The 23,051-nt window shown below is 41.7% G+C and overlaps 1 protein-coding gene across 2 annotated transcripts; it reads left to right on the top strand.

Annotated features, from left to right (window-relative positions):
• The first annotated feature begins 336 nt into the window (after positions 1 to 336).
• Positions 337 to 21,515, top strand: lypd6b (LY6/PLAUR domain containing 6B). 2 transcript variants are annotated; one of them, XM_076262668.1, is made up of 5 exons: positions 337 to 430; positions 18,311 to 18,443; positions 18,688 to 18,786; positions 19,063 to 19,193; positions 20,283 to 21,515. In XM_076262668.1, the coding sequence occupies exons 2-5, from the start codon at positions 18,338 to 18,340 to the stop codon at positions 20,457 to 20,459; spliced, it is 513 nt and encodes a 170-aa protein (XP_076118783.1). In that variant the 5' UTR covers positions 337 to 430; positions 18,311 to 18,337; the 3' UTR covers positions 20,460 to 21,515. The 2 variants fall into 2 exon arrangements, with proteins under 2 accessions (XP_076118783.1, XP_076118784.1); XM_076262669.1 differs by lacking the exon at positions 337 to 430 and adding an exon at positions 15,978 to 16,068.
• The last annotated feature ends 1,536 nt before the right edge of the window (positions 21,516 to 23,051 follow it).

Genomic DNA, 23,051 nt, shown 5'->3' with positions numbered 1-23,051 from the left:
TTATAGTAGCCTAGGCCTACTATAATATTTTGTCACAAAATACTTCAAGATTCATATAGGCTATAGTTGTTTTTCGTTAGAGCAGTTTAATAGGCTAGTCTATTCGACATCAAATGTAGGCTAAGCTGTTAAGCAAAATGTTGTCTCGCGCTGATATTGTTCAATAGCCAGACAACAACAGTTACCTTAGTTCAGGGCTAAATAGGCTTATATGATAAGAACTACTGGGCTAGGGTCGATTCCTTCCGTAGAGAAGGAAACTTCACCTGCCCTTCAACCCCGCCTTCTTGTCGCTTCATCCCGCCCCTCTTCACAGTCATCCCGCGGTCTGTCATCTATTTGGAAGAGGCATTCTCCGTGAAAGCAACCGAAGATCGGAAAGATTAATACTCTCATCTGCAGTTTCCAGGTACATGAAAGTCGAACTGAGGTAAGTCTAGGTCGACTCACTCTAGCGTAGGCTATTTAGTTTAGCCTCCTCGATTTCTTGAGGTAGCGTTCTGTTGCGTTCATGACGATTACGTTGATCACAGCCATCAATATTCAGTGCTTAACTGAAACTTTGAGGATTCTTTGCTTCCTTGGGTAGAATGAATGAATCCAAACTGTAGCCTACATCTATAAGCTAACCTATCTAAAAGATTGATAAAGCAAGTTATACGTTTGTGACTGTAACTGTAATAAGCGCGCAATTGTGTCATTGGCTACAATGTATTGAAGCACACTGTCTGCAACGGCCAGCTGTTGAAGACATTTTTAACGAAGGAACAAAAGCCATTGTGAAGCTCCATTGAAACTGTGTACCAAGCACTCTCGCTTGATAGTGTGGGTTCAGGACACAATGGAAGCTGTTAGGTCAAGATTAGTTTTACAGTTACTGTTTCCTTCTTAATAGCTATTTCAATCCTGCCTCCATTCCTGGACGAATTGGAGATTTGCATCCTGCAAAGTCAGCATGTTTGAATAAATGATTTCGTTAAACATCAGTGTTGAACTTAAAAGAAAACCTTGTCAAGTTGAACACATGTGTGAGGCCACCCCCTGTAGTCATTGCTCAGTCAGTTATGACAGTTGCAGTGTCCCATATGGGGTGTTTGTGTGTGCTGCTGGCTGGATGAACAGGGACCCACCAATGACCCCCTACAATCTGTCACTGGGCTCTTAAGACAGGGAACGAGAGTGCAGTTGCACCACCTCCCTGTAAGAAAGAAACAGAAATAGTAGACTTGGTATTACAATCACTTACAATCACTTGTTGATCGACACTGTTAATTGTTGCAGTTTTGATTTTACTCTTTTTGAATATCTTGGTTAGCATCCTCAATAATGTACCAACCTGTCACACACAAGTGTGTATCTGGGGAAATAACATTGAGTTAATCAATGTAATAACAACCTTAAAAGTAACAGGTTCTGGGAAATGTGACCAAAGAAAGACAATGAAGATATAAAACATGCAAGAACATATATTTTGAGAAAGTGAAGAGAAAGAAGCAGATGAAATTCACTTTTTCAAGAATTTATTGAATACTAAATATTTTTAAAACTTAGAAATTGATTTAATCCTTTGTAGAAAATACTTTTGCTACTACTGTTTTTTTTATGACCAGTGACCTAAGATTTCCAGGTACTCACTAACTCTTTAGCTGGAAATTGATTTCAAGTTAAAAGCGCTGTATACACAAACTGCAATAAATGTCAGGGTATGTTGTCCCAATGCCAAAATGTATGGCATCTTTGGTAAAACCTGATTAAAACACCATTCTTAAGCTATTGATTCTCACAAAATGAGGCATTGTAAAAAATGTTTTTATTTCAGGGTGTCACGATACCTTTCAACAAGTATCGGTGCATTGTGCAACACTATGTCAAGGTGTGTGCATCAGTGTTTAGATTAGAACAGACCATAATATTTATAATGCACTTAGTTATGTTCTGGATAGAAAGTCCTAACTAGTAAAAACTGCCAGGACACTGCTGCATCGCAGAAAAAAGGCCCCCTCCTGAAACTCAAACCTCTCAAACACATTAGCCTCCCAGAATTGCAGGCCTTTTGGGAGTTTGTGACTTTCCAAATGGAATGGCTTTTGTCTGAACTGACTCACTGCTTGAGATGGGTCACACCTGCATGATACTAACACCCCATCACATTAGTAATAAAGGTCATATATTCTTTCATATTCTCTCTCAGGCAAACACCATTCTGTATGTTTATGGTTTAAGACATTTTGCCTTTCCTCCCCCCACACTCTACACTCTGAGCTCCATGATGTCCAGCCTCAAACCTAGCCTGGGTGTTCCCATGCTGCCTTGCGCGCGATTTGATTCACGCTGCCTCAAACCCATCGCCCGTCTCCATTCTCAGTTCACCTAAAATCCTACCCCTTCTCTTCGTTTCTTCTTCCCCCTCATTCATTATATCCTCCATCAGCCATGTCCAAGGGCAGTGAGCCGTTTTTTTCCGGTTCTGTCTGACATGCAGGTGATGTGTGTGCTAAGGACGGAAGGTGATCAGAGGAAGGTTTGTAGCGTTTGATGTCTCCCTCAGCACCCAGGAGAGATATAGCTTGCTCGCTGTAGTAAGAGAGGGGGGCGGCCGTCATTAGGCTGTCAGAGCACGTTGCCTCCTCTGAAGGCTCCTTAAGTTCAGACTGCTCAACAGAAGAGAAGGGGGAATGGTGAAAAAACCTTGGCATGTTCTGGACAGTGTGCGAGTGAGCCAACATGAGACTGAACAGGTGGGCCATGGAGATGATTTGTACAGTATATCTATCTAGTTAAATCTAGTGTTTAGAATATGGACTGTTGAGGTCTGACAGTATGATAGATAGATATGATCATGGCTCTGTTGGAGCTTAGACTACTTATACTTGTTTGGAAGGATTAGAAGAATATCAGACAAAAACACATTTTTTTTGAGAATACTTTCATTTGGTGCTATATCACCAATAGGCTAATTGTTGGGTTTTAGCATATGCTTGTGAGTCGTAGTGCAAATAACCAAAGGTAGAAGGCCGCAGCTTTATGCCAACAGCACCATTTAAATTTCTAAGCATAATTTATGATACTCATAATTATTTCAATGTGTACGGTCTCCTGCATTTTGTCAGTGTGTTTTTCTATCCTTAACAAAATGAAACTGTTTGCTGTTAGCAAGCTGAAGATTTTCAGAAAAGGCTGTTTGGGTCAAGACTGTTTAGGTTTTTGTTGGTCTCTTTTCTGTCTCTGTGTTGACCTTATGGAGGGCAGTCCAATTCCAGGCAATTACAGAGGAATTGGAAAGTCATGTGGTGCCAATTAACTTTTTATCACTTGGCTGAAAAGAGTCAGCCCTGTTGAGTTCCTTCTTTTGATAGCCTTTTGATAGACTTTTTCTTTGCTGAAGAAAGAATGGGACAGACAGATGGATACAGATTAAGAGAGGAAAGACTAAAAAGGAAAAAAAGTACAACAGCTGCTATGACCGAGGGTTTGTGGCTGTTGATTAAACATGCGTACAGCTTCAAGAGTTTTGTGGATCCTATCCACAAGTTTCCATGGGGTGCTGCTGTAAAGAAGAAAATGGGTGAAACTTCCGGTGAGGCAGCGGAAGTAGTATACCTATGGTATTTTGTGTGCTATTTAGCGAAGAGTTCAATTATTTCTCAGGTTATTATTTACTGTGTAGAGTCGCAAACCTTTATGAGATGTCGTTACTGTGATCAGGGACAACATGTGCTGTTTTGTACATATAACTGGACTAAACAAATTCAGTGGCTTAAAAGTTATGTTTTTTTTTTTACATAAGCCTAAAATTTAATCAGAATGATCCTGCCGATGAAGATGGATAAAAAAGAATATATCTGAAGAACTTAAACTTAAAGAAGCCCCCCAAACATGTCCTATTCATTATACGGAGAAGTTGCACCCATTTTTGACGCAAGGCCTCATGGGATGTCCGAAAGTTGTGGATACATTTAAATGTATGCAAATATTCCAAATAGCTCTTTGTTTGAATAATGAAAACAAAACTGCCCCAAAATCTTAAGATCAATTCTAAATAGAACATTTTCTCACAATATCTCACAATATAAATGGATGATTCTTCTTTGGTTTATGCAATATTGTATGTTGTAAAAACACCTTCCATTGATCTGAAAAATCAAAGATAGACCAAGAACAGCTGGACTGAAGACAGACCTAAATACAAATACATGTAATTTACATTTACATTTATTCATTTAGCAGATGCTTTGTCAAAGCGACTTACAAAAACGAGGAATAACTTCCAAGCTACAATGTAGAGGAGACCTTTGGTAGGAATTAATGCTACATCAATCATTACTATTACTAGAGGATGAGAGTGCATAGGTTATAAGCAGTAGTCAACGTGTGGTAGAAGAAAGTGGTAGAAGAAGAAGGGGGTAGAGAAGGGAAGAGATCTAAGCCCAGCTTATGGTTGATGTCCACAATCAAAACCTTTAAACCTGCAGTGACACAACATTTAAATATCCTGCATTTATGGACAGTGTGGCTATCTTTAGATGACCTTGCACAAAATGCTGACCTCACTCACAGCATCTTTAAGCACATTGCATGTTTGGCCCAGTCAAATAAAAACTGAGACAGAAGTCACCACACCAATTGCTTTTTTTTGGTCTTAGATTGCTTTATGAAACAAAATGATAACATAAGATTAGAAATGCTTTAATCGTCCTGAGGGAAATTCAGTGGCACTAGAACTCACTGACTGATAGAACATCTGTAGCATCTTATCGCAGATGTTAAAGGACCCTTAACGTCGTAGGACATAGAGCCGGCTGTGACCATTCTTGTAAAAGGCCTCTATGTTCGTAGAACACTCCAGTCTGTGGTCCCAAAGTGAACACCAGTGTATTTGTAGGTATTATGTTATCTCATGTTGTTCCCTGTTGGACGGCAGCAGAGACAGTATCAAAACACATCCAGCTCCTTATGGTCATGTTATCCAGCTTCTGGAAGAATGGGAAACTTGAGCATAATTGGACTTGCATAACACCATTTCATTTTGCTCTCCTAAACTGTGAAGGGGAATTACCTCTCACATCTCTCTCTCTCTCCAGTGACGTAATGGAAATGATTCTATGAATAACAAAGTGTTTGCATGTTCACGCCCTAAGGCACTGGTTTGCTTTATGGTTTCAAAAGGAGAACTACCCGGAACAATGCAAGTAGTATGTTATTACGCTTAGTCAGGGATGCCCACCCTTTTGGGAGCACTATTTTTTAGGCTCTGTTTTTAGCATCAGGTAATGGGTTGAGCACCTGATCATGTACCTTCCTGCCACCTGTGTTACCTGAATGTCGATGTATCATGTTTTGACAGGGTTATAATGCTAAATCAGTTTAAATTCAGGAGAGTAATTGTGGTGTGTGTACTTTGGCCTATACTTTAACTTCACCTCCTGATGAGATTAGTCAGCTTTGAGATGTACTTTTGGTGGTGGAAGGCTTTCTTCCAGTGCAAACTGAAAGTATATTTACAGTTGGGTGTTGTATTGATGTGTGTCCAAGATTTTATGTGAAAGCATATTACTGGACGAAGAGGTTCACTCTGCTTCTTACTTAAAGCAACAGTAGTTATTTTACCTTGAAAATAATGGCTTCAAACTGATTTTGATTATATAATATGGAGAATGGTGTCTCTGACACTGATGATGCAGGCCTGGAACATCAGGTATTGCACTATGTACATTTGTACACATGGAACAAATACACATGGAAATGTTTGGGGTATAAATATCAAATACCAATTCTTACATAATGTTGCTTTAAAATAAACAGGAAAAGTTGTATTTTAAAGTGCATATTAAGCCGAAATACTACATCGGTATGACTAGTACATAATATCTGACCTGCATGCCCAGGCAACATAAGTAGATTAAGATCTAGGAATGGGGAATGGAATTGTGGGCACCCCTTTTGGAACGCTGGCCTGATGCCTGAAGGACCTGTCCATTAAGAGGGTATCATACTGTCGCCAAATGAGACGACGGGGGCGGGTCAGGTGCCCAGACCCCAGGGTCACAAATGACCCCAACACACAAGAGATTCCATGGGTCAGTGATAAGTGTCATGTAGACCTATTGTGTCTTATCTTACGAAAGGTCAGGAAGACCTCTGAGGAGTCTTTGTTATTATATGTGCACCATTCACTGAAGAACAAATTATTCTAGTCTTCTTGAGTTCAGTATATCAAGAAAGTGGGTTCGCGTTTAAGATTTATGACATCCGTCAGAAATGAATTACATTTTATGATGAATATTTTGTGGTACCCATTCACTTTGAAATAGATTACACCCTGGACCAAAATGTGTGTTTTTGTTCAAAATCTGTCCCAACTGGCATTTCTAAATGGAAATAGCTTTTTAAAAGAATCACCTCACACTTTAATAGTGTTAGTAAGAATAGGAATGCAAGAAATGATGTTTGTCTAAGTTAGTTTTTTCTTGTGTGTATGATTAAAGAGGCATTATGATGATCCACAGATAAGTTTCCACAGATAAGTGTACTGTGCTAGTTTTGATTCCAAAATCTGACTGCACTATTTCCTTGATAGGTTGAATCATGAGTGGAAATATTTTAATTTAATTAATTTAATCTAATATATAATTCACCAAGTAACATTTTAGTGGCCTATTATCTACCAATAAACCTATCTGCAGGTTTGTTTAACATGATTTAGTCATCCTACTTACTACAGGTAATAGCATTTTTTATGAACAAAAGCTCCAGCTGTGCCCTCAATACAGTATAAGGAGTTCTGAGATGTGTAGTGATGATACAGGCTATTTGCATGGCACAAGCACGAGTTGTGATGTCAAAGAAATGAGAGAGAATAATTTAAGACAGAATATGTCTGAATTAAATGCATCCAATGCAGAAATGTATATTAAATTCCTATTAACATAGTTATCAGTACATGTTTTGCTTCATTGATTGTGATTGATTGTCATTCTTTCTAAAACATTCACTTTTGTTGCCATTCAAGTGAATGAGCTTGCTCATGGAGTCTTCTCAGTTTGTTGGATAGGCTTTGTCACTTACAGTGCGCTTTGTATATAGCATCCCTCAATACGATATGGACTCCAATGCCTATCCAACGCACAATCAACCCTCACTGGCTTGGTCCCTATGACACATGAGAACACAGGCACAGAAGAAGGGCTCACTGTATTCGCCCGTACTGGATAAACGGTCTGCCATCTCCATTCAGTTACCTTGGCCCGGGGCCCAGGTGACACAGCTTCAGGGGTTTTATTTAATCTTAAACTTGACAAGGGCGCTTCACCGTCCCAGTCTCTCAACATCTTGGGAGATTAAATCCATGCAAGAAAAGCACGGTTGACAAAAGCTTCATAAGAGGCTCTATAACCGTGCTGAACAAACTTTATAGGTCCCTGCGAACGTTTGGACAAGAGCATTGTGGGTCGTTAATTAAAAGTGATTGAAAAGCCCACTGGAGAGTTACCAAGCATCTCAAAATGAATAGAAGTTAATCTGCTCTTTTATATTAGTCAATTAAGGGGCCAGTTAAAGCAAACTGTGCTGAACATAATGACAAGGTACTTCCAGGGAATGTGATTGGCTAATTAAGTTATTCATAGCTTTCAGTGGTTCCTTTCATGCCTCTATTGATGAAGTTTACCTGGGAGGAAACAGATAGATCTTTGACCAACATTAAATGGATTTATCCACATTTTTTATCCACACATGTACATTAAAATGAACTTGCATTGAAAAATGAGTGATATGTGTATATATATATATATATAGATCCATATCTATCTATCTATCTATCTATCTATCTATTCATTCAAATGTATTCATTGCATAGTAGTGTAGAGTAAAGCTACTGTTCAGACTGAACATCATGTGTGTTTTGCTTTACCCCCCCCCCCCATCACATATCTGATCTGATTCTGAGTTGCTCTGAAGTTTGAAGTTGAGTTGTGCACCTGACGTATTGGGTTTAAATTCTCTGCATACTCTGACCCCCAGTGCCCCCATCACTGGAAATGAACACAAAGGCCTAAGCCATTTGAAGCCAATGAAATCCAAGGAGGATAAGCCTCCTTCAGTATATGACACTGATTTTCAGCTGTCAAAACACAAAAGATGTCCCTTCACCTGGATGAAAGAAAGACCGATGCCAGTTGAAGGTGTGGTGGTGTGAGAGTGCACATTATTTATTGGACTTGACTTGGTTCATGTGTTACAGGGACTCCCTGTGTTTGCTTGTGCCATTGAAACCATGGCACTTTCACCACCTGTAGTGGATCAGGTTTAAGAGCAATGATAAATGAACCAGACATATAGTATATGCATCATAAATCCAATGATGCATATCCTCCAAATGATCTCTAAATTCTTCTTTTGACCTCAAGATGCTTTTAAGTTAATTTAATATGGCGACTAACTCGTCACGCTATAGGTCATTGTCTTTTCATGTCTCTTAGTGCTGTGTGCTCTGCTCTCCCAACCACAAGACTAAATTGCTGTAATTGTGCTTCTGACTTATCTGTCCCCCACATCAGTGGTGAGGGACATGAGTTAGGGTTCTGTCGACACGTTATAGTACCGTCTCTGAGGCAGTGGTTTTACCCGGGGCTCTGTGTAGTGTGTGATATGGTCCTTACTTGTGCTCCACTGATGTGAGTGATCCCTGAGCTTGATGCTCCATCCACCCCCTTCCCCCCTCTCTCCCTTCTCAGTAGCCTCCGAGGCAAATGGACAAATGCGTCTTGATTTCGCTGCAAAATGGCGGCCACAAAGGAGGGCCTTGTTCGGAGGCTCTGATCCTTTTGAACCGGCCGGGAGGGAGAGAACAGGAGGCTACAGAGAGTGGATCGGGTAAGACAGGGGTGGGGGTGGGGGGCAGAGCACCGGGGGTAATCAGTTGGCCAATTAAACAGACCCGGTCTCGCGCCCTTGTGTAATGATGGAGTCTGAAAGCGGGGGAGGATGGAGGAGAGGTCTCCGCAATCGAGTGACCGAGCCGAGGGAGAAGAGGCCAATGCATTATACCTGATATCAGGCAGCGTAGGCTGTCAGCTTGTTCTTAAAGGCAGTTCAGATGATTTTGTTTCATCATCTGCCCCAAAAGGACCCAGCGTGTATGTTGTTGGCTTGGAAATCCAAATTCCAGAAGGCCCTTTAGCAAACCTAAGGGTCATTCCAACATCAGATATCACTTGATATGATACATGGGTCTGATATGATTGGAGTGTTTCACGTGCCAGTGGAGATGACATAAAGTGGACATGCAATTGAAGTGAAACTCACTATCAAGTAAGGGGGGGAGGGGGGGGTGTTCATACGCAGTTCTTTGTTCTTGCAAATTTACGGGAGCTGGACGTGAAAGACTATACTTTTAAGCAGCTTTTAAGTGTCATGCACCGAGGGGTAAGCAATACATGGGAAAGTGCTTGTTAACTGGTCCTGGGGATGGCCTGAAATGCGAGATCGGTGTAATTTTACCAGAATGGCCCTTGAACCCTTGAAATTACAGTGGAAGGGGATCCCTGCAGCCCTCCTACTGTAACTCAGCTCTTTTCCTGGTTCATCGCTGGTGCTGGATGAATACAGGGCGCTCTTGATCTTCGAGATTTTTTCAGACCGGCAGGCAGCCCATAATTTGTTTCCTCAAGTGGTTGCCCTGTAGGGGATGTTGTTTAATCAGGGATCTGTTGTCCTTGTTAACTCCAAGTCCAGTACTGCTTTGAATACAGCAGAGCTAAAAGGGAGAGCTCATTTTCAAAAGAGGTCTTAAGTATGCAAAATCAAAAAATAACATTTAACATTCCATTCAATAGAATATGCTGTAAATTACCATGGTGTTTTTTTCCCTTAAATCAATCCTTGAGTAGACAATACGTTTTAAGAAACCCTTTAAAAGTTTGAGGTTGGTGACTAGAGGCCTTTGTCTTGAGCACACTTTAAGATGCATTGCTTTTCCAGATTGGCCTCAAGGTAATTGAAGATATCCATCTCAATGCTGATAGCACAGACTGCAGACACTGATAGCGGTTACCTGTTGCATCCATCAAAGCATGTCCTGGTAGTGCATTACATCTTTACAGAGTGAGCTAAGGAATGATTCCTCTGGCAGCTTTCCATCAATTACGCTGTTGTCTTGTGTGCGAGTCCTTGTATGTCTGGTAATCATTGACTGTTGTCACTCATCAGTATGGGGTCTATGTGATTGGAAATACACACATGAAGTTACCCATTTAAAATATTTATTATTTATTTACAATATTACAATATATAAATACATACAGTATATGAAACATATGTCTTGCAAACAGTGTTTTAGAGGTTTAAGCTTAATTCTGTTAGGAATGTAACGAATCACAACACTATTTCTGCGGCTCAACTGTGCTAACACATCTTGGCCAACATGATATAGATAATACAACAAAAGTATGTGTACAATTAATAGCAATGAGTTCTAGATTACTACTGTATTGCCACTGTCTTAAGGTGAACATCTGTGCCAGAAAGGCTCCGTTAAATCTACAGCTCACTCAGGTGTGTTTGCCAAACACTCAGGAGATCCGCCCAATCTCTCAACACAGGGATTAGTGCTTGTTTGAACCCATGGTTCATGTCTGTGCGGGCGCTGCGTCCAGTTGGCAGGCCACATAGCCGAGGTCAAACATGAGTCTAGACACTCCAGATCTTCCCAGCAGGCCGCCTCAGAGCCTCGACCACATCTTCCCGTCTCCTTTCTTCTCTGGGCCTTTGTCCTGCGAGCAGGAGTGCTTTACGGCAGCGGTTCTTATATCTGGGGCTGGTGTGCTTTGACAAACGAGTGGTGGGAGTGTGTGTGTGTGTGTGTGTGGGGGGGGGGGGTGAACGATCCTGCTCACAAAAGAGCTATAAAAGCTCCAATGACCCCCCACCCCCTCAGGTTTACATCCTTAGACCTGAGGTATTTTATGATGACTGACCCTACAGCTCACTTCCTGTAGATGGGGGGGCTCAAACAGCATGAGAGAGAGGGTGGGAAGAGAGACTGAGTTCAGGCAGACAGTGTGTCAGGGACATGGAGACAGAGAGCGCCTTTTAAAGCAGCTTGCGGCTATGTTTTGTTTGTTTTATAGACAGTAAAACGGTTTCCTTTGATAAGGTATTGCAGCTACATCTCTTTCTGGTGATGGTACAGTGAACAGGAGACTAAACTGTGTTATGAAGGCGACCTCTGAAACAATTTAAAGTTAAACATCTTTTGATCAGCAGGGTTGGTTCTGAGTGGGCTTCACTCATAAGAGTGATTTGACAGTGAAGATGTGCGATCTCTGGTAAAAAAAGGAATACTTTTGAATCCATAGTTTGGGTAGATGTTCTAAGGCGAAGTGGATGATAAACTAGCTATCTTATCTCTGTACCCATCTCTCGCTCGCTATTTTTACACACACACACACACACACACACATTCACACGAATTGACATGCTTTCTGCATGTTGCTGAAGCTTATGCATGGCTGAGGGGCATTAGATAGATCCTCCGTCACTAGGGCCCCGATGCCACTCTGATACGTCCACCATGTAAAGTGGCCCCCATACATGAAGACGCTCTCTCTGGGAACACTGCCAGACAGAGCAGACTCCTCCTCATGGCCGACACATTCCTGTGGCCAGTGCGGCTGTCTCCTCAGGCCCTGGCGGCTCTAACACAGGCCTGTTGCTATAGCGGCGAGAAGTGCTCCGTGTAGGTATATGCTTTTAAGTTGCGTGTAACAGGACGTGGGACATGTGGGCTGTTCAGGTGCTGTTGTTTGGGGAAAAAAGAAGGAATTTCTGCTTTTATGGCAATACATCTCACCTCTGCTCTTGCTATTGAGTAGTCCACACTGAACACTCAGCAGCTGAAGGATTTGAGCCCTTGTGTCTCGGCTAAATGAAGACGACCCGTAGATAGCCGTAATTTTTTTTAGGATTCAGGATTGTTTTTTTTGGAGTCTGATGAATGTTCTCACATCCACCCAAGGTTGTGTGTAGATAATTCAGTTTTGTGAATTTTTGGTCTGTTTTTCCTGCACAGGCTTGTTATGGCGCTGTTTGTCAGGCATTTGTATTTGGACACCAGCAGGCTTAAAGAGTAGACTGGCTCGGGTCGACTTTGGCACAGCTCCTCAACTCCTGCTGAGTTTCATCATCTGTTGTTCCTGTTTTATTGGCCTGGTTTATAAGTCTCTCTTTTCCCTGTGTTTAAAAAAGCCGAGTGGAGCGCGGGGTAACTGATGACTCCGTGAATCATTTTCATGTCGGAGCGCAGAGCCCTCCAGGTGTCACAGTGCCACGCAAGTCTGCTATAAAGTTTGCCTTCCCAGAGTTCCATGAGACCTCTGTCTTTAGATTCAAACTATAAAGTTGCACTCCAAGTTCCCATCAAAACAGGGCAGTAAATCTGTCATTAGTGTTGAAGTAAAGTTATTGACAAAGCAAAGAAATAAAAAACTTGTGCAGGTGATAAAGGCATGTTGATAATTTTCTTATCATACACTTTGAATGTAAGCCAGTCATCATGATGCAGCTAATTTAATGAAAGCACTTACTATATGTGAGTAATGAGAGTTTTAAAATCATCTTGTTAATTGAGACTATAATATTTATTATCAATTGTGTTGCTGCAACCATAATTTTTTTTTGAGCCTAGTCAACAAAGTTCCCACGGCCTCATCAAAAACCAGTTGAGCCATCTCGACTCACCGCCATGACTTACTTGTATGGTAGGCGCTGTCAATAATTAAGTCAGCCCTTGATAAATTATCAGATGTTGATTATTTTGACATCTTAGACAAGGGGAAATGACTTGTGCCAGGTAAAACTTGTGTAGAAATATGTCTCCGAGTTAAGCTTAGTGAGCTCTGTAGATGATGACAGCACACATACATTTTGATCATGTATGTGAAATGTATGTTTTTATTGTCTTGTTCATAGTCAGTGTGCTCTTCATCAGTATTACTTACTCTAATAAGGCAAACAATTAAGTTTCACAGGACAACTTGCATTCTTTGCATTATGTATTGCTTGCTGTGTTCTCATTTATTCAAGTTTATTCAAAGCAACAGCAGCACAGATGAGGATGTCCATGTGATCACCTTAATGTGCTTCATTGCAAGCTAATCAGTGACTCTGGTGGTGTTAGCGCCTTACTCTACCAGCCAAGCTACTGATGTGATGTTTTAGGACAATGTGCATGTTGTAGACCCCGGGCAATCTGAATCTTAATGATTTGATTAATCATTTCACAATACAAACATGATCTCTTTTGCTATTCTTTATCATGATGAAGCAGTGTCCATTGTGATAAGTACCAATCTTGTACTGTATACTGCTGTGATTTCCAAAGCCTCCAAATACTGTACATGGAATAGTGAACCATATACTGTACTGGAGTGGAATAGCCTACCTTAGACCACAGTGCAAAAATATCAAAGTAACCACTTGGTTTAAACTTTAGGGAATGCATGTGAAACAAAATTATGAACATCAAAAAGTTACATACAATACTGATTTACTAGTGTCAGGTGAGAGACTGTAAAACATAATCTGCAGGTCTAAAGGAATTTTAATATTGATATTTTCAGTTGATGTGGGGGACTTTTCTGTCCTCATGTAGAGTCAGAGTCAAATGGGGTTTTATGGAACTCTTCAAAGAATACTGTCAAACATGCTGGCATTTAAATAAAGCATATAAATTCCCCATATTGCACAACAGAATGTTTACAATTCAAGTCAAAGGGTAGCTTTAAAAACCTTTTGAATTCCACTATCCCTCAGGCTGTCTCTGAAATCTCCCAATCACCAGATGCCAAATGATGATGTTATCATTCTTTTTATTTATACCAAACATTGCTATTTGCTTTGAATATCAACCAGCTTCTGGACATGCAAGGTTTAATAATGGCATGTGTGGAACATGACTATCTGCAGTCTGCTCTACCAAAACAAGGCAAGGCAGTTTTATTTGCATAGCACATTTCATACAACTCAATGTGCTTTACATCCTTTGTACCTTTGTAGCTGATGGTTCCAGATGAGTGTGAGTTATTTGTAATTGCGAGGATATGTTTGATTTGATAACTTTTTCCTTTATAAAAAACAAACTCATTGAATTTGTTACTTGAGAGAAGTTCAAGATCTAGCTGAGAGGAGGATTCATTAACTTCTCAATTGTTGAGACTGACACACGTATTGATTACGTTTCTGCTGAAATTGTTAGAGAATATTGCGTAGTTCAGAGTTATATTTGCAGAGCATTTCTTTACGATTTGATAGTGGATCAGAAGTTAATATTTGCAAGATTTTCTTTCAGTCTTCCTACATTATCTTTTTAGGAGTTTAACCGTTGGATTTTGTTTCCATGGTGTTCTCTGTTTTTCGGTGACTGTTTTGAATGTTGACGGGGCTATGTCATCCATAGTATGTACCATTTTGAATTCAAACAGTCCCATCTAGGCTACTGGTCCTGATGGCTGACATGACGTCTGTGAAAGTTGCATAAAAGACCACGTGTGTGATCTTTGATAATTCACTTTCCTCGTAAATCTGTTCTGAGTGACTGGGGACATAGACACATCAAAGAACACACAGAAATTATCAGATAGGGACTACATTGAAAACATGCTTTGAATGTGACTATTTCTCCTTCTCCTCTTGTTATTAGTTTTGCTTGTACTCATGAAATCTAAATTTGGGGCAAGCTGAAGAAATGAGGGTAATGCCACTGTTTGCTTGATTCAACCATGTTTCCTTTAAAAGCAGAAAACAAGACCTTGAACATATTAAAAAGAGGGAGCCTGAGAAGTATTAGCGTTTCCTCCTGAGAACAGAGAGGTTTGGTGATAAAAGCCAGGTGGCAGCTGAAGCGTGCAGTCAGGTGTTCCCCCTGAACGGGCACCCTCGCCGGAACCCACGGGGCTGGGGGCCATTAAGACTTCCAAAAATGTGGGCATCCCTGCTGGGAGCGTGCTTGGAAGTGATTGTGGTGCGCGGCGGCTCTCTTCCTTTCCCTGTCATGGGAACGAAAGCCGACACAACTCCCACTGGCCTTTAGGGAATGTGAGTTATGGAAACACCACAATTTGTTACAGTTAACATTTTTGTCCAAATTTTTTTCTTTCTCTCTCTCTCTCAAGGTCTTATGTATTTGCCTATCGCACTTTCTTCTGTGGCTGTTTTCTCAGGAGGTTTGGGTCACTGACTTCTAATGGTGCAAATGTCTCAGTAAAGCACATGCCTTGTTGAATTCCCAGATAAGGCTGCCTTTTTTCTTCACTGACTTTTCATTCGATTGTAATCTATCCAGAGCCCAGGGCCTGAGAGAGAGAGAGCGCCAGGTACATTTGTGCTGAATTCCTGCAGGTAGCTGACCTATAACCTATCCCTATGGATCACACCTCCCGGGCTTTGTCATGGAGAAGATGTGGCCTCCGAGTCAGATGATATGATACACGCCAATCTAATCTACCTTCTACCGCTTTTTATTCAACCCATGTTTGCCCTCAACCATTAAACAGCCAAACCCAACTGGATAACCAGCCCTATGAGCTTGGGAGAAAACTTTCCCTCCCCCACAGGTGTGTGTGTGTGCGTGTGTGTGTGTGTGTGCGTGTGTGTGTGTGTGTGCGTGTGTGTGTGAGAGAACATGATGGGGGTGGAGGAGGGAATTACTGCATCAGGCCTGCAGTAGCTTAGAGGAGATGTTGGGGAGGGGGAGAGGGGGGTGTTTGTGTGAATGGTAATTAGCTGGGCAGGCCTCATTGGCAACACTTCAACAGGGTTCTCACATGGCCAGAGTGGCTGTTAGACTCCACTGTTGAACCAATCACAGCTCCTCAGTCAGGAAGTGACTCCTCAGCCTTTTGAAGTAGCTCTCGAGGCTGGAGGGGTGAGACTCTGGCCTGTGGCTAAAGTCACTTCAGTCCCCAGTGTCGATGCCATGACAAGCTTGTGTCCACCTTCTCTCTGATTTAAGACTCACTCTTTCCTGTGTGGAGATACGGTCTTTTCATTAATCCCTTCTTCAAGTCCTTTGAGGTAAGAGTTTTAAAAAGTTTTCCCAATGAAGAAATACATTTTCTAGTTTAAAATGACTCACAGGGAGCAGTAATTTCTTGGCATTACGGAATTCAAACTTGTTTAAGGATAAGCTTATCAAAACTCCATTTCTGGTATGCACTTTGGCAGACACTCTGACAAGAATGTGACAAGTATTATTTACCAGGCCTCTGATGATAAGACATTTCAAACATGTAATAATTGTTCGGTTGAAAGGCATTTGAAATGGAATGTATGATTGTGAAATTTGAAGGAATATGGAATGGTGTGTGTGTGTGTGTGTGTGTGAGTGCGTGTGTGCATGGAGGAGGATGACAGTGTTGGTTATTGAGGTGCTAGTAAAGACAGAGGAAGTGCTGCAATACACACTTCCATTCAGTTCACCTCAGCAGTTCAAAGGTGTTACCAACACCCATTGTCTCACGTAGTCCAGAGAAAATACAAGTCTTTCCTGTCAAAAGAGCTTTCATTTATATGAAGCATGCATTTCAATTTAACAATTAACTATAACATCCAACACATTGGTCCTGTGTGCTTGCTGAGCATAATGTCTGCTGTGATATGCATAGTTTTGGAATCAGTTAAACATTTAGAAGCAGTGAAATAACAAACAGCTTTTTTTCCCTACATATCAACCCATGAGGCAAAGATTGAGGGCAGAGCCTTGGACAGTTGCAAGGCCTAAAGATAGCGAGAGCCAACATGTGTCAGCTTGCCCAAACATATGTTATCCTCCGCTGAGTTCATGCTGGACTTCAGGAAACCCTTAGCGACAAAGCTAACCCTTGTTCATCTCAAGTGTTTGCTTTAGATCAGAGTCTAAAACAAAACATGTCAACTCTGTGAAATGGATGGATCAGTCTTAGGTGCTGTGTCAAAGAGATAAGGCGTTTAAACTTGGATCACCCCATGGCGTGCGCTTATCCAGGGGTCAGTGTGAGGGTAGGTTTGTGTTGACCACTGCAAAAACAGGTCAATAATGTTGTCTCTCTCTCTCTCCCCAATAATGTTAATGACCCTAGGTGGTTTGGTTGCATTTGACATTTGAATGCCTTTTAGTCAACCTTGGCTAAGAGTACCATAAGAATTCTAGAACCTGTTCCTATGGCAGGTCTGGGGGGGACACTAGACGTTACTATTGTTAACTGTTATTGTTAACTAGAAACCTGTATCCAGTCTTACTCATTAACTCATGACACCATCTGGGCTGTCTCTCCCCAGAGCCTTTCAAAATACCACAAATAGGTGTCAAAAGGTCAAGGAGCATTTAAAAGCAGTAAAGAAACAGCATTAGTTTTCAGGTAGACATTTGACTTTAGAGATTCCTATTAAGTAAATGTTTGCGGAATCATATAGCATACTTTAATTTATTTATATATTTAAAAGAGTGTATTGATGACATCACACTTCCCTAGTCATACTGCAAGAAAATATCATATAGCAACCAATCAATTTAAAATTGTAATTATGCTGATATTTTATGATGAAACAGGTAGCATTATTAACCATTTCAGCATGTGTGATGCATTGCATTGAAAAAAGCCATGTCACAACATTGTGATGCCCTGCAAGGAGCCTTCAGATTCCCCAACTTTCAGAGATGTCCTGTTTAGTCTGTTTTATAATAATGGTAGCGTTCAGATAATGGATCAGTCCATATGTGTATTTGCATTTGCCAGTGGATCATCTGTGCGCTAGCGAGTACAGAGCAACATGGCCGAGAGTTCCCCCCCAATTACACCTCCAATGGCAGCAGAGGCAACACTAGCACTATAGAAGCCGAAGCATCTCTCCATCTCTCTTAATCCGTCCCCACTCACCCAGCCGTCCACCCACAAAGCAAGTCATCTGACCTGATAGCAAGGGTCAGTGTTCATTACCTGAATAGGCGCTCCAGCCATTCACCAGCCTCCTGGCTAATCTCTCCCTTCATCCCCGGCCCTCTCTACATGTCTCTCGCTCTGACCCTGAGGATCAGGCCTCCGTGGTGTGGGCCATATTTACTGGTCACTGAATACTTTTAGAGACACGCAACAAAGAATCGAGGACTCCTCCTCCAACCTAACCCTTCAATTATCAGTCTCTTCTTCTCATGTTCCATTTCATGGTTCAGCAGCTAAAAGTGCATCAGTCGTTTTTCAGCTCCAATGGTAGACAGGAGTAGTAAGAAATGCTGTGTTGTATTTGTTAGGCATTAACCTGTTGAACTCGTGTTTTGCAGGGACCTTGACTGACCAGTAGAGTAAAGATGGTGCCCCTTACAGCTCTTTGCCTGATCTCTATTCTCCAGCTGCTCACAGCTTTGGTTTCTTGTGACCATATCAATTTCTACAATGTCCGGCCCCCTGTGGATGGTAAGAGCTAAGGATAAGAAGCGAATTTCATTGTCATGTCTTCATTGAATAATATAATTTACCTTAACACATTTCTTGGGTAGGCCTATCGCTATACAAAATATGTTACCTTGAATATTGTGTGATTGTTTTTGTTTATATTAGCTGTGTCATGTAACATTTTTTTAGCTGCTGAGACAAACTGTAGTTTTGAAGTCATATGTACACCATGCCCAGATTTAAGTTTGTATGTTAATCTTTGCAGCAACTCCATTCCCAAAGAGCTTCAAATGTTTCACCTGTGAGCAGGCCTCTGACAACTACAACTGTAATCGCTGGGCCGAGGACAAATGGTGTCCACAAAGTGAGTACTTCATGTTATTCACACACACATACCTAAGCCTAAAAATGCATACAAATGTTTACCTGTTTTCAGCAAACCTTTTGTACATTTACACACTTCAGTTTGAACAGACCTATTTTATTTCATCACATGCACAGATTATTTATGTCTTAAAGCACCCATTGGAAAACCACATTATTTTAGACACTTGATTTTCTTGATTTTTCTTTATATTAAATAATTGATTTTCATCAAATACTTTCCTTAATTTGTTTCTCAATAATAATTCTCCTGCAGACACACAGTACTGTATGACGGTTCACCACTTCAGCCATCACGGGAAGACCAAGTTTGTGACTAAGAGGTGTGCAGCGAGGGAGGAGTGTCACATGTCAGGGTGCCGCCACCACAGAGACACGGGCCACACGGTATGTCCTCCTGATGCGTATACTGTAGCCCACGATAGCCACGAGAGCAATATTATGTTTGATCATCTGTAGCATATATGATATTATCTCGTTATTTCACTAATATTAAGGACCCTAATTTGAAAGGTGGCCAAAGTGTAAAGTCTGAAGTCAAATTAAAGCTGATTTAATGAGGCAACATCTATTCGCTAATTTGATATGATGTGCAAGACTCAGCCCTTGCTCAAACATCAATAGATCAGTTCACTGCTCCCACACTCTACATGTAAGGGATAATGTATAGAACGCCGGTCATTATTAGGAAAATAAGTCCCGACAGGGCAAACCGACCCCGACGCACCAGCAGTCTTGCTTCGCCCTGAAGGGACTTATTTTCCCAATAATGACTGGTGTTCTATACATTATCCCATCTATTATACGGCTACTTGCCAAAATGAAAAAAATAAACTCCACGATATGTCTCTTAACATTTATTTGTTAGTGATTTGTTGTTGCTTTTGCTGAGAAACAAATAGTTCGCAACACACGCTAAACTTGAATCAAACGTTCTTTAGAACACAGCTGATCAACCGTCTGCCTTCACTTTTGAATGAAAATCCGTTGCCATTGACAGCGGTCCTTAGACGAAAATAATGACCGGTAGAACTTTGGGAAATCCCATTCAAGTCAATGGAGCGTTCTACTTGCATTGTGAAGAGCCGTATAATAAGATGGCTTTAGTTCATGCACAAGACTCTTCACTCACTGAGTGACTTTGCTCTCTGGCCGTCATTCATTTTGTTACCCATTCCTTCAATAGTCTGCATACATAGACTTTATAGATGGTTTGTTGAAGAGTTTAAAATTGCTGTTGGGCAATCACTGGAATTCAGTAAATCACCTTAACCAAACCGAACCCCAAGCCCAACCTTAACCATAGATGGTTGCTAGCAAAGTGTAGACAGATGTTGTTTGTAACCTAATTACCTGCAGAGGAGACCATTCAATTACACAGTCATTTTACAGTTTTAGCCATATTAAAGGTATAGAATGCTCTCTTGCTCATATTTAAGAAGCCCCATGGACCAAATAACACATCTCTCTCTTCAGGAGTGTATTTCCTGTTGTGAGGGGATGGTCTGTAATGTGGAGGTCCCCACCAACCGCACAAATGCCGTGTTCGCCATGCGGCAGCAGGTGCCCAGCTCTGCCGTGTCCGGCCACAGAGAGGCCTGGTCGACCCTGCTCTTTATCGCCCCCGTCCTGACCAGAGTCCTTCCACTGTGACACCAGCACACACACACACACACCAGAAGTAACCCTCAGCCACAGAGAGGGCGGTTCCACCCATAGATGTGTAGGTGTCAGTAGACCAGGTCTCTGGTCAGCAGGACTGGCCATCCCGGTCGACTCGGGTCGGTCCATCAGGATGGTGGACGTCCTGGTTTGTCACAGGGCTGCATCCACAAGCCTGAGAGACTGAATGACGTGCACACATTTGTGCACACGTTTGGTTCCCTTGAGCATGAACACCTCCAATCACAGGAGATTGTGTATGCTGGTCTGAGAAGGAGCGAATGGACTCTTGTGACCAACAACCAAGGATTGAACCTCTGGACTTGCATGAGATGAGCTCCTTGTGTTGCACTAGTGGTATGAAAGGACCAATCAGCTGGCTGCATGGGCAGTGTAATCCCGAAAAGGAACCTCTAAGGTGCTGACTCTACTCAGACTTTTTGACTGGATGCTCTTATGTTGGGAATATGTGAAGTTTGACTTTGAATCTAGGAACATTCAGCCTGAGCAGTATGAGAGGACAACATTGCTTAGCAACTGATGAACTTTGTTCTGACCATGGCACTATTCTGTTATTCCTGAGGAACAACTCCAGCACTACTAAGAGTGTTATGGACATTACACTAGAGTGTATTGGAGACAGCTGCAAGGTCATCTGCTTATCTCTTAGGCAGTTTGGCATGTCATCTCTTTTGCCATCAGTAATGTAGACCTTTTAAAAATGTGATTATTGATGTCAAGATGGCCTTTCACTATAATCAAATTAAAAGGCTGATATCAAATCTGGAGGACACACAGAGTGGGTATTCTTGTCATATCAGCATGTAATTCAAGAACAATGTATGGACCTGTGACATTTCCACTGTACTCCTTTTGATGACTTCCACGTTTTGAAAGGGATTACAAACAGGAAGTTACGACGATTTCACACTTTAGCATCAGTCTGGTGAAATAAGGCCAAAGTAATAGGTCTCCTTGTGTAAGTGCCATCACATGTGATGAAAAACATATGACATAATAAAACCTTTCAGTTCAGTGTCTCCCCTACAGTATGTACGTCTCCTATCTTCTCCCATCTTCAATTTTTTACTACCCTTAAACAAACAAATGCCATGTTTCATACTATGGAGTGAGTAAAAGTTTTCTAAAATCTCTAGACAGGAACAGATGTTACAGTAAATTAATTTGCTTTTGGCTGGGGATTTCCCAATGGCCAAACCTGCACTGCCACATGCAAGTATTCATACTCAACAGACTACCTCAAGTATTATAACACAGTTGAGGGCACAGCAATCATCAAACCGATACTTAACAATACTTAACAACAACAACAAAGATGCACTCATGACTGTTTTAGGGTTGTCAAATGAGCACCTTCCTTCATCTGTGTTTCCTTGAGTTAGCTCTCCAGAGAGGTCAACTGTGGTCTCATTCCTCACTCTCAATTCCATTCCTCACTCTCAACTTAAAACAAGCTCAGTAAGCATGCTTAAAAAATAGCATACCAAATAGTTTGAAGTCCACTTTTAATAGAATGTTTACAGAAAGTAGTGGTATTTTTTTATATTAGAGATCTCTTGTTGAGTCTCAACAGGATCTCACTGAGCATTGAACATGAACGTTGTGGTTTGTTGCCTCTATGCAAGAGATTACAGAAAGTGAGAAAGACAACAAACCCAAGTGCACCCAAAACAAAAGGAAATCTGCTGTGTTTTCTTTGTGATAGTGGTCTAGCTTGCACACTCTCTCCAGGAGAAGCACCACACCGCTGGGCGTGTTTTCGGATGCCTGACATTGTTGGGAGTCTGCTCCTTTCCCCCACTTCCCCTGCCTGACTAAATGACTGTTGTTTGTTATGACACGGCTGCAGCTCAACTATGTTTTCCTGAGGGGCCCCTCTGGAGCTCAGGCATGTCTCCTGAGATGCCTGACTAAAAAGAGTCACCCCCTCCTCCCTCTGTTGCCACCCCCTCCAGAGGGGTACTCAGGCCCCCCCTGTGTAATCGGATAGACGCCTCTGCAATAAGTACAAAACCACTAACACCCATGATCACAGGAGCGGAATGGAGCGGGTACTCTCCTGACTGTGAAATTGGTGGTGGTTGAATGAGTTAGTGAGTTATATTGTGTGTGTGTGTGTGTGTGTCAGTCTGTCTGTCTGTCTGTCTGTGTGTGTGTTTTTTGGGGTGGAGATGGCAAGGTCACTGATATTTTGAAATTAAAACATACAAAATCCAGATGTACCGCATAGCTATGTTTACACCACAGAAAACCAGATAGCAGTGGTTATTTAGCCTCTGGACATCTTTGTTTGACCTTCTTAAGGTGTGAGCTTTGCTGTGGTGGTCTAGCTAAGCGAGCCATGATGGAAGTCTGTGTTTGCCAAACACCCCTATTCATTCAGTGCATCATCGGAGCAGAGCTCATCTGCACCCAGCTTCCCCCTCCTGTCACATTAAGCAGACGGGCCAAGGACTACACAAACACACTGCCACGCCGAGACCAAGGACTACACAAACACACTGCCACGCCGAGAGAAGAGACAGAGAGGAGGGGGGGGCATGGACCAGTTGCCTGTACTTT

Source organism: Alosa pseudoharengus, unplaced genomic scaffold, assembly GCF_046254945.1.
Source record: "Alosa pseudoharengus isolate Yale_2024_CS ecotype anadromous, Long Island Sound unplaced genomic scaffold, YU_APseudo_1.1 YU_APseudo_1.1_scf_3, whole genome shotgun sequence".
Taxonomy (NCBI): Eukaryota; Metazoa; Chordata; class Actinopteri; order Clupeiformes; family Clupeidae; genus Alosa; species Alosa pseudoharengus.
This window is presented reverse-complemented; position numbering and strand designations above follow the sequence as displayed.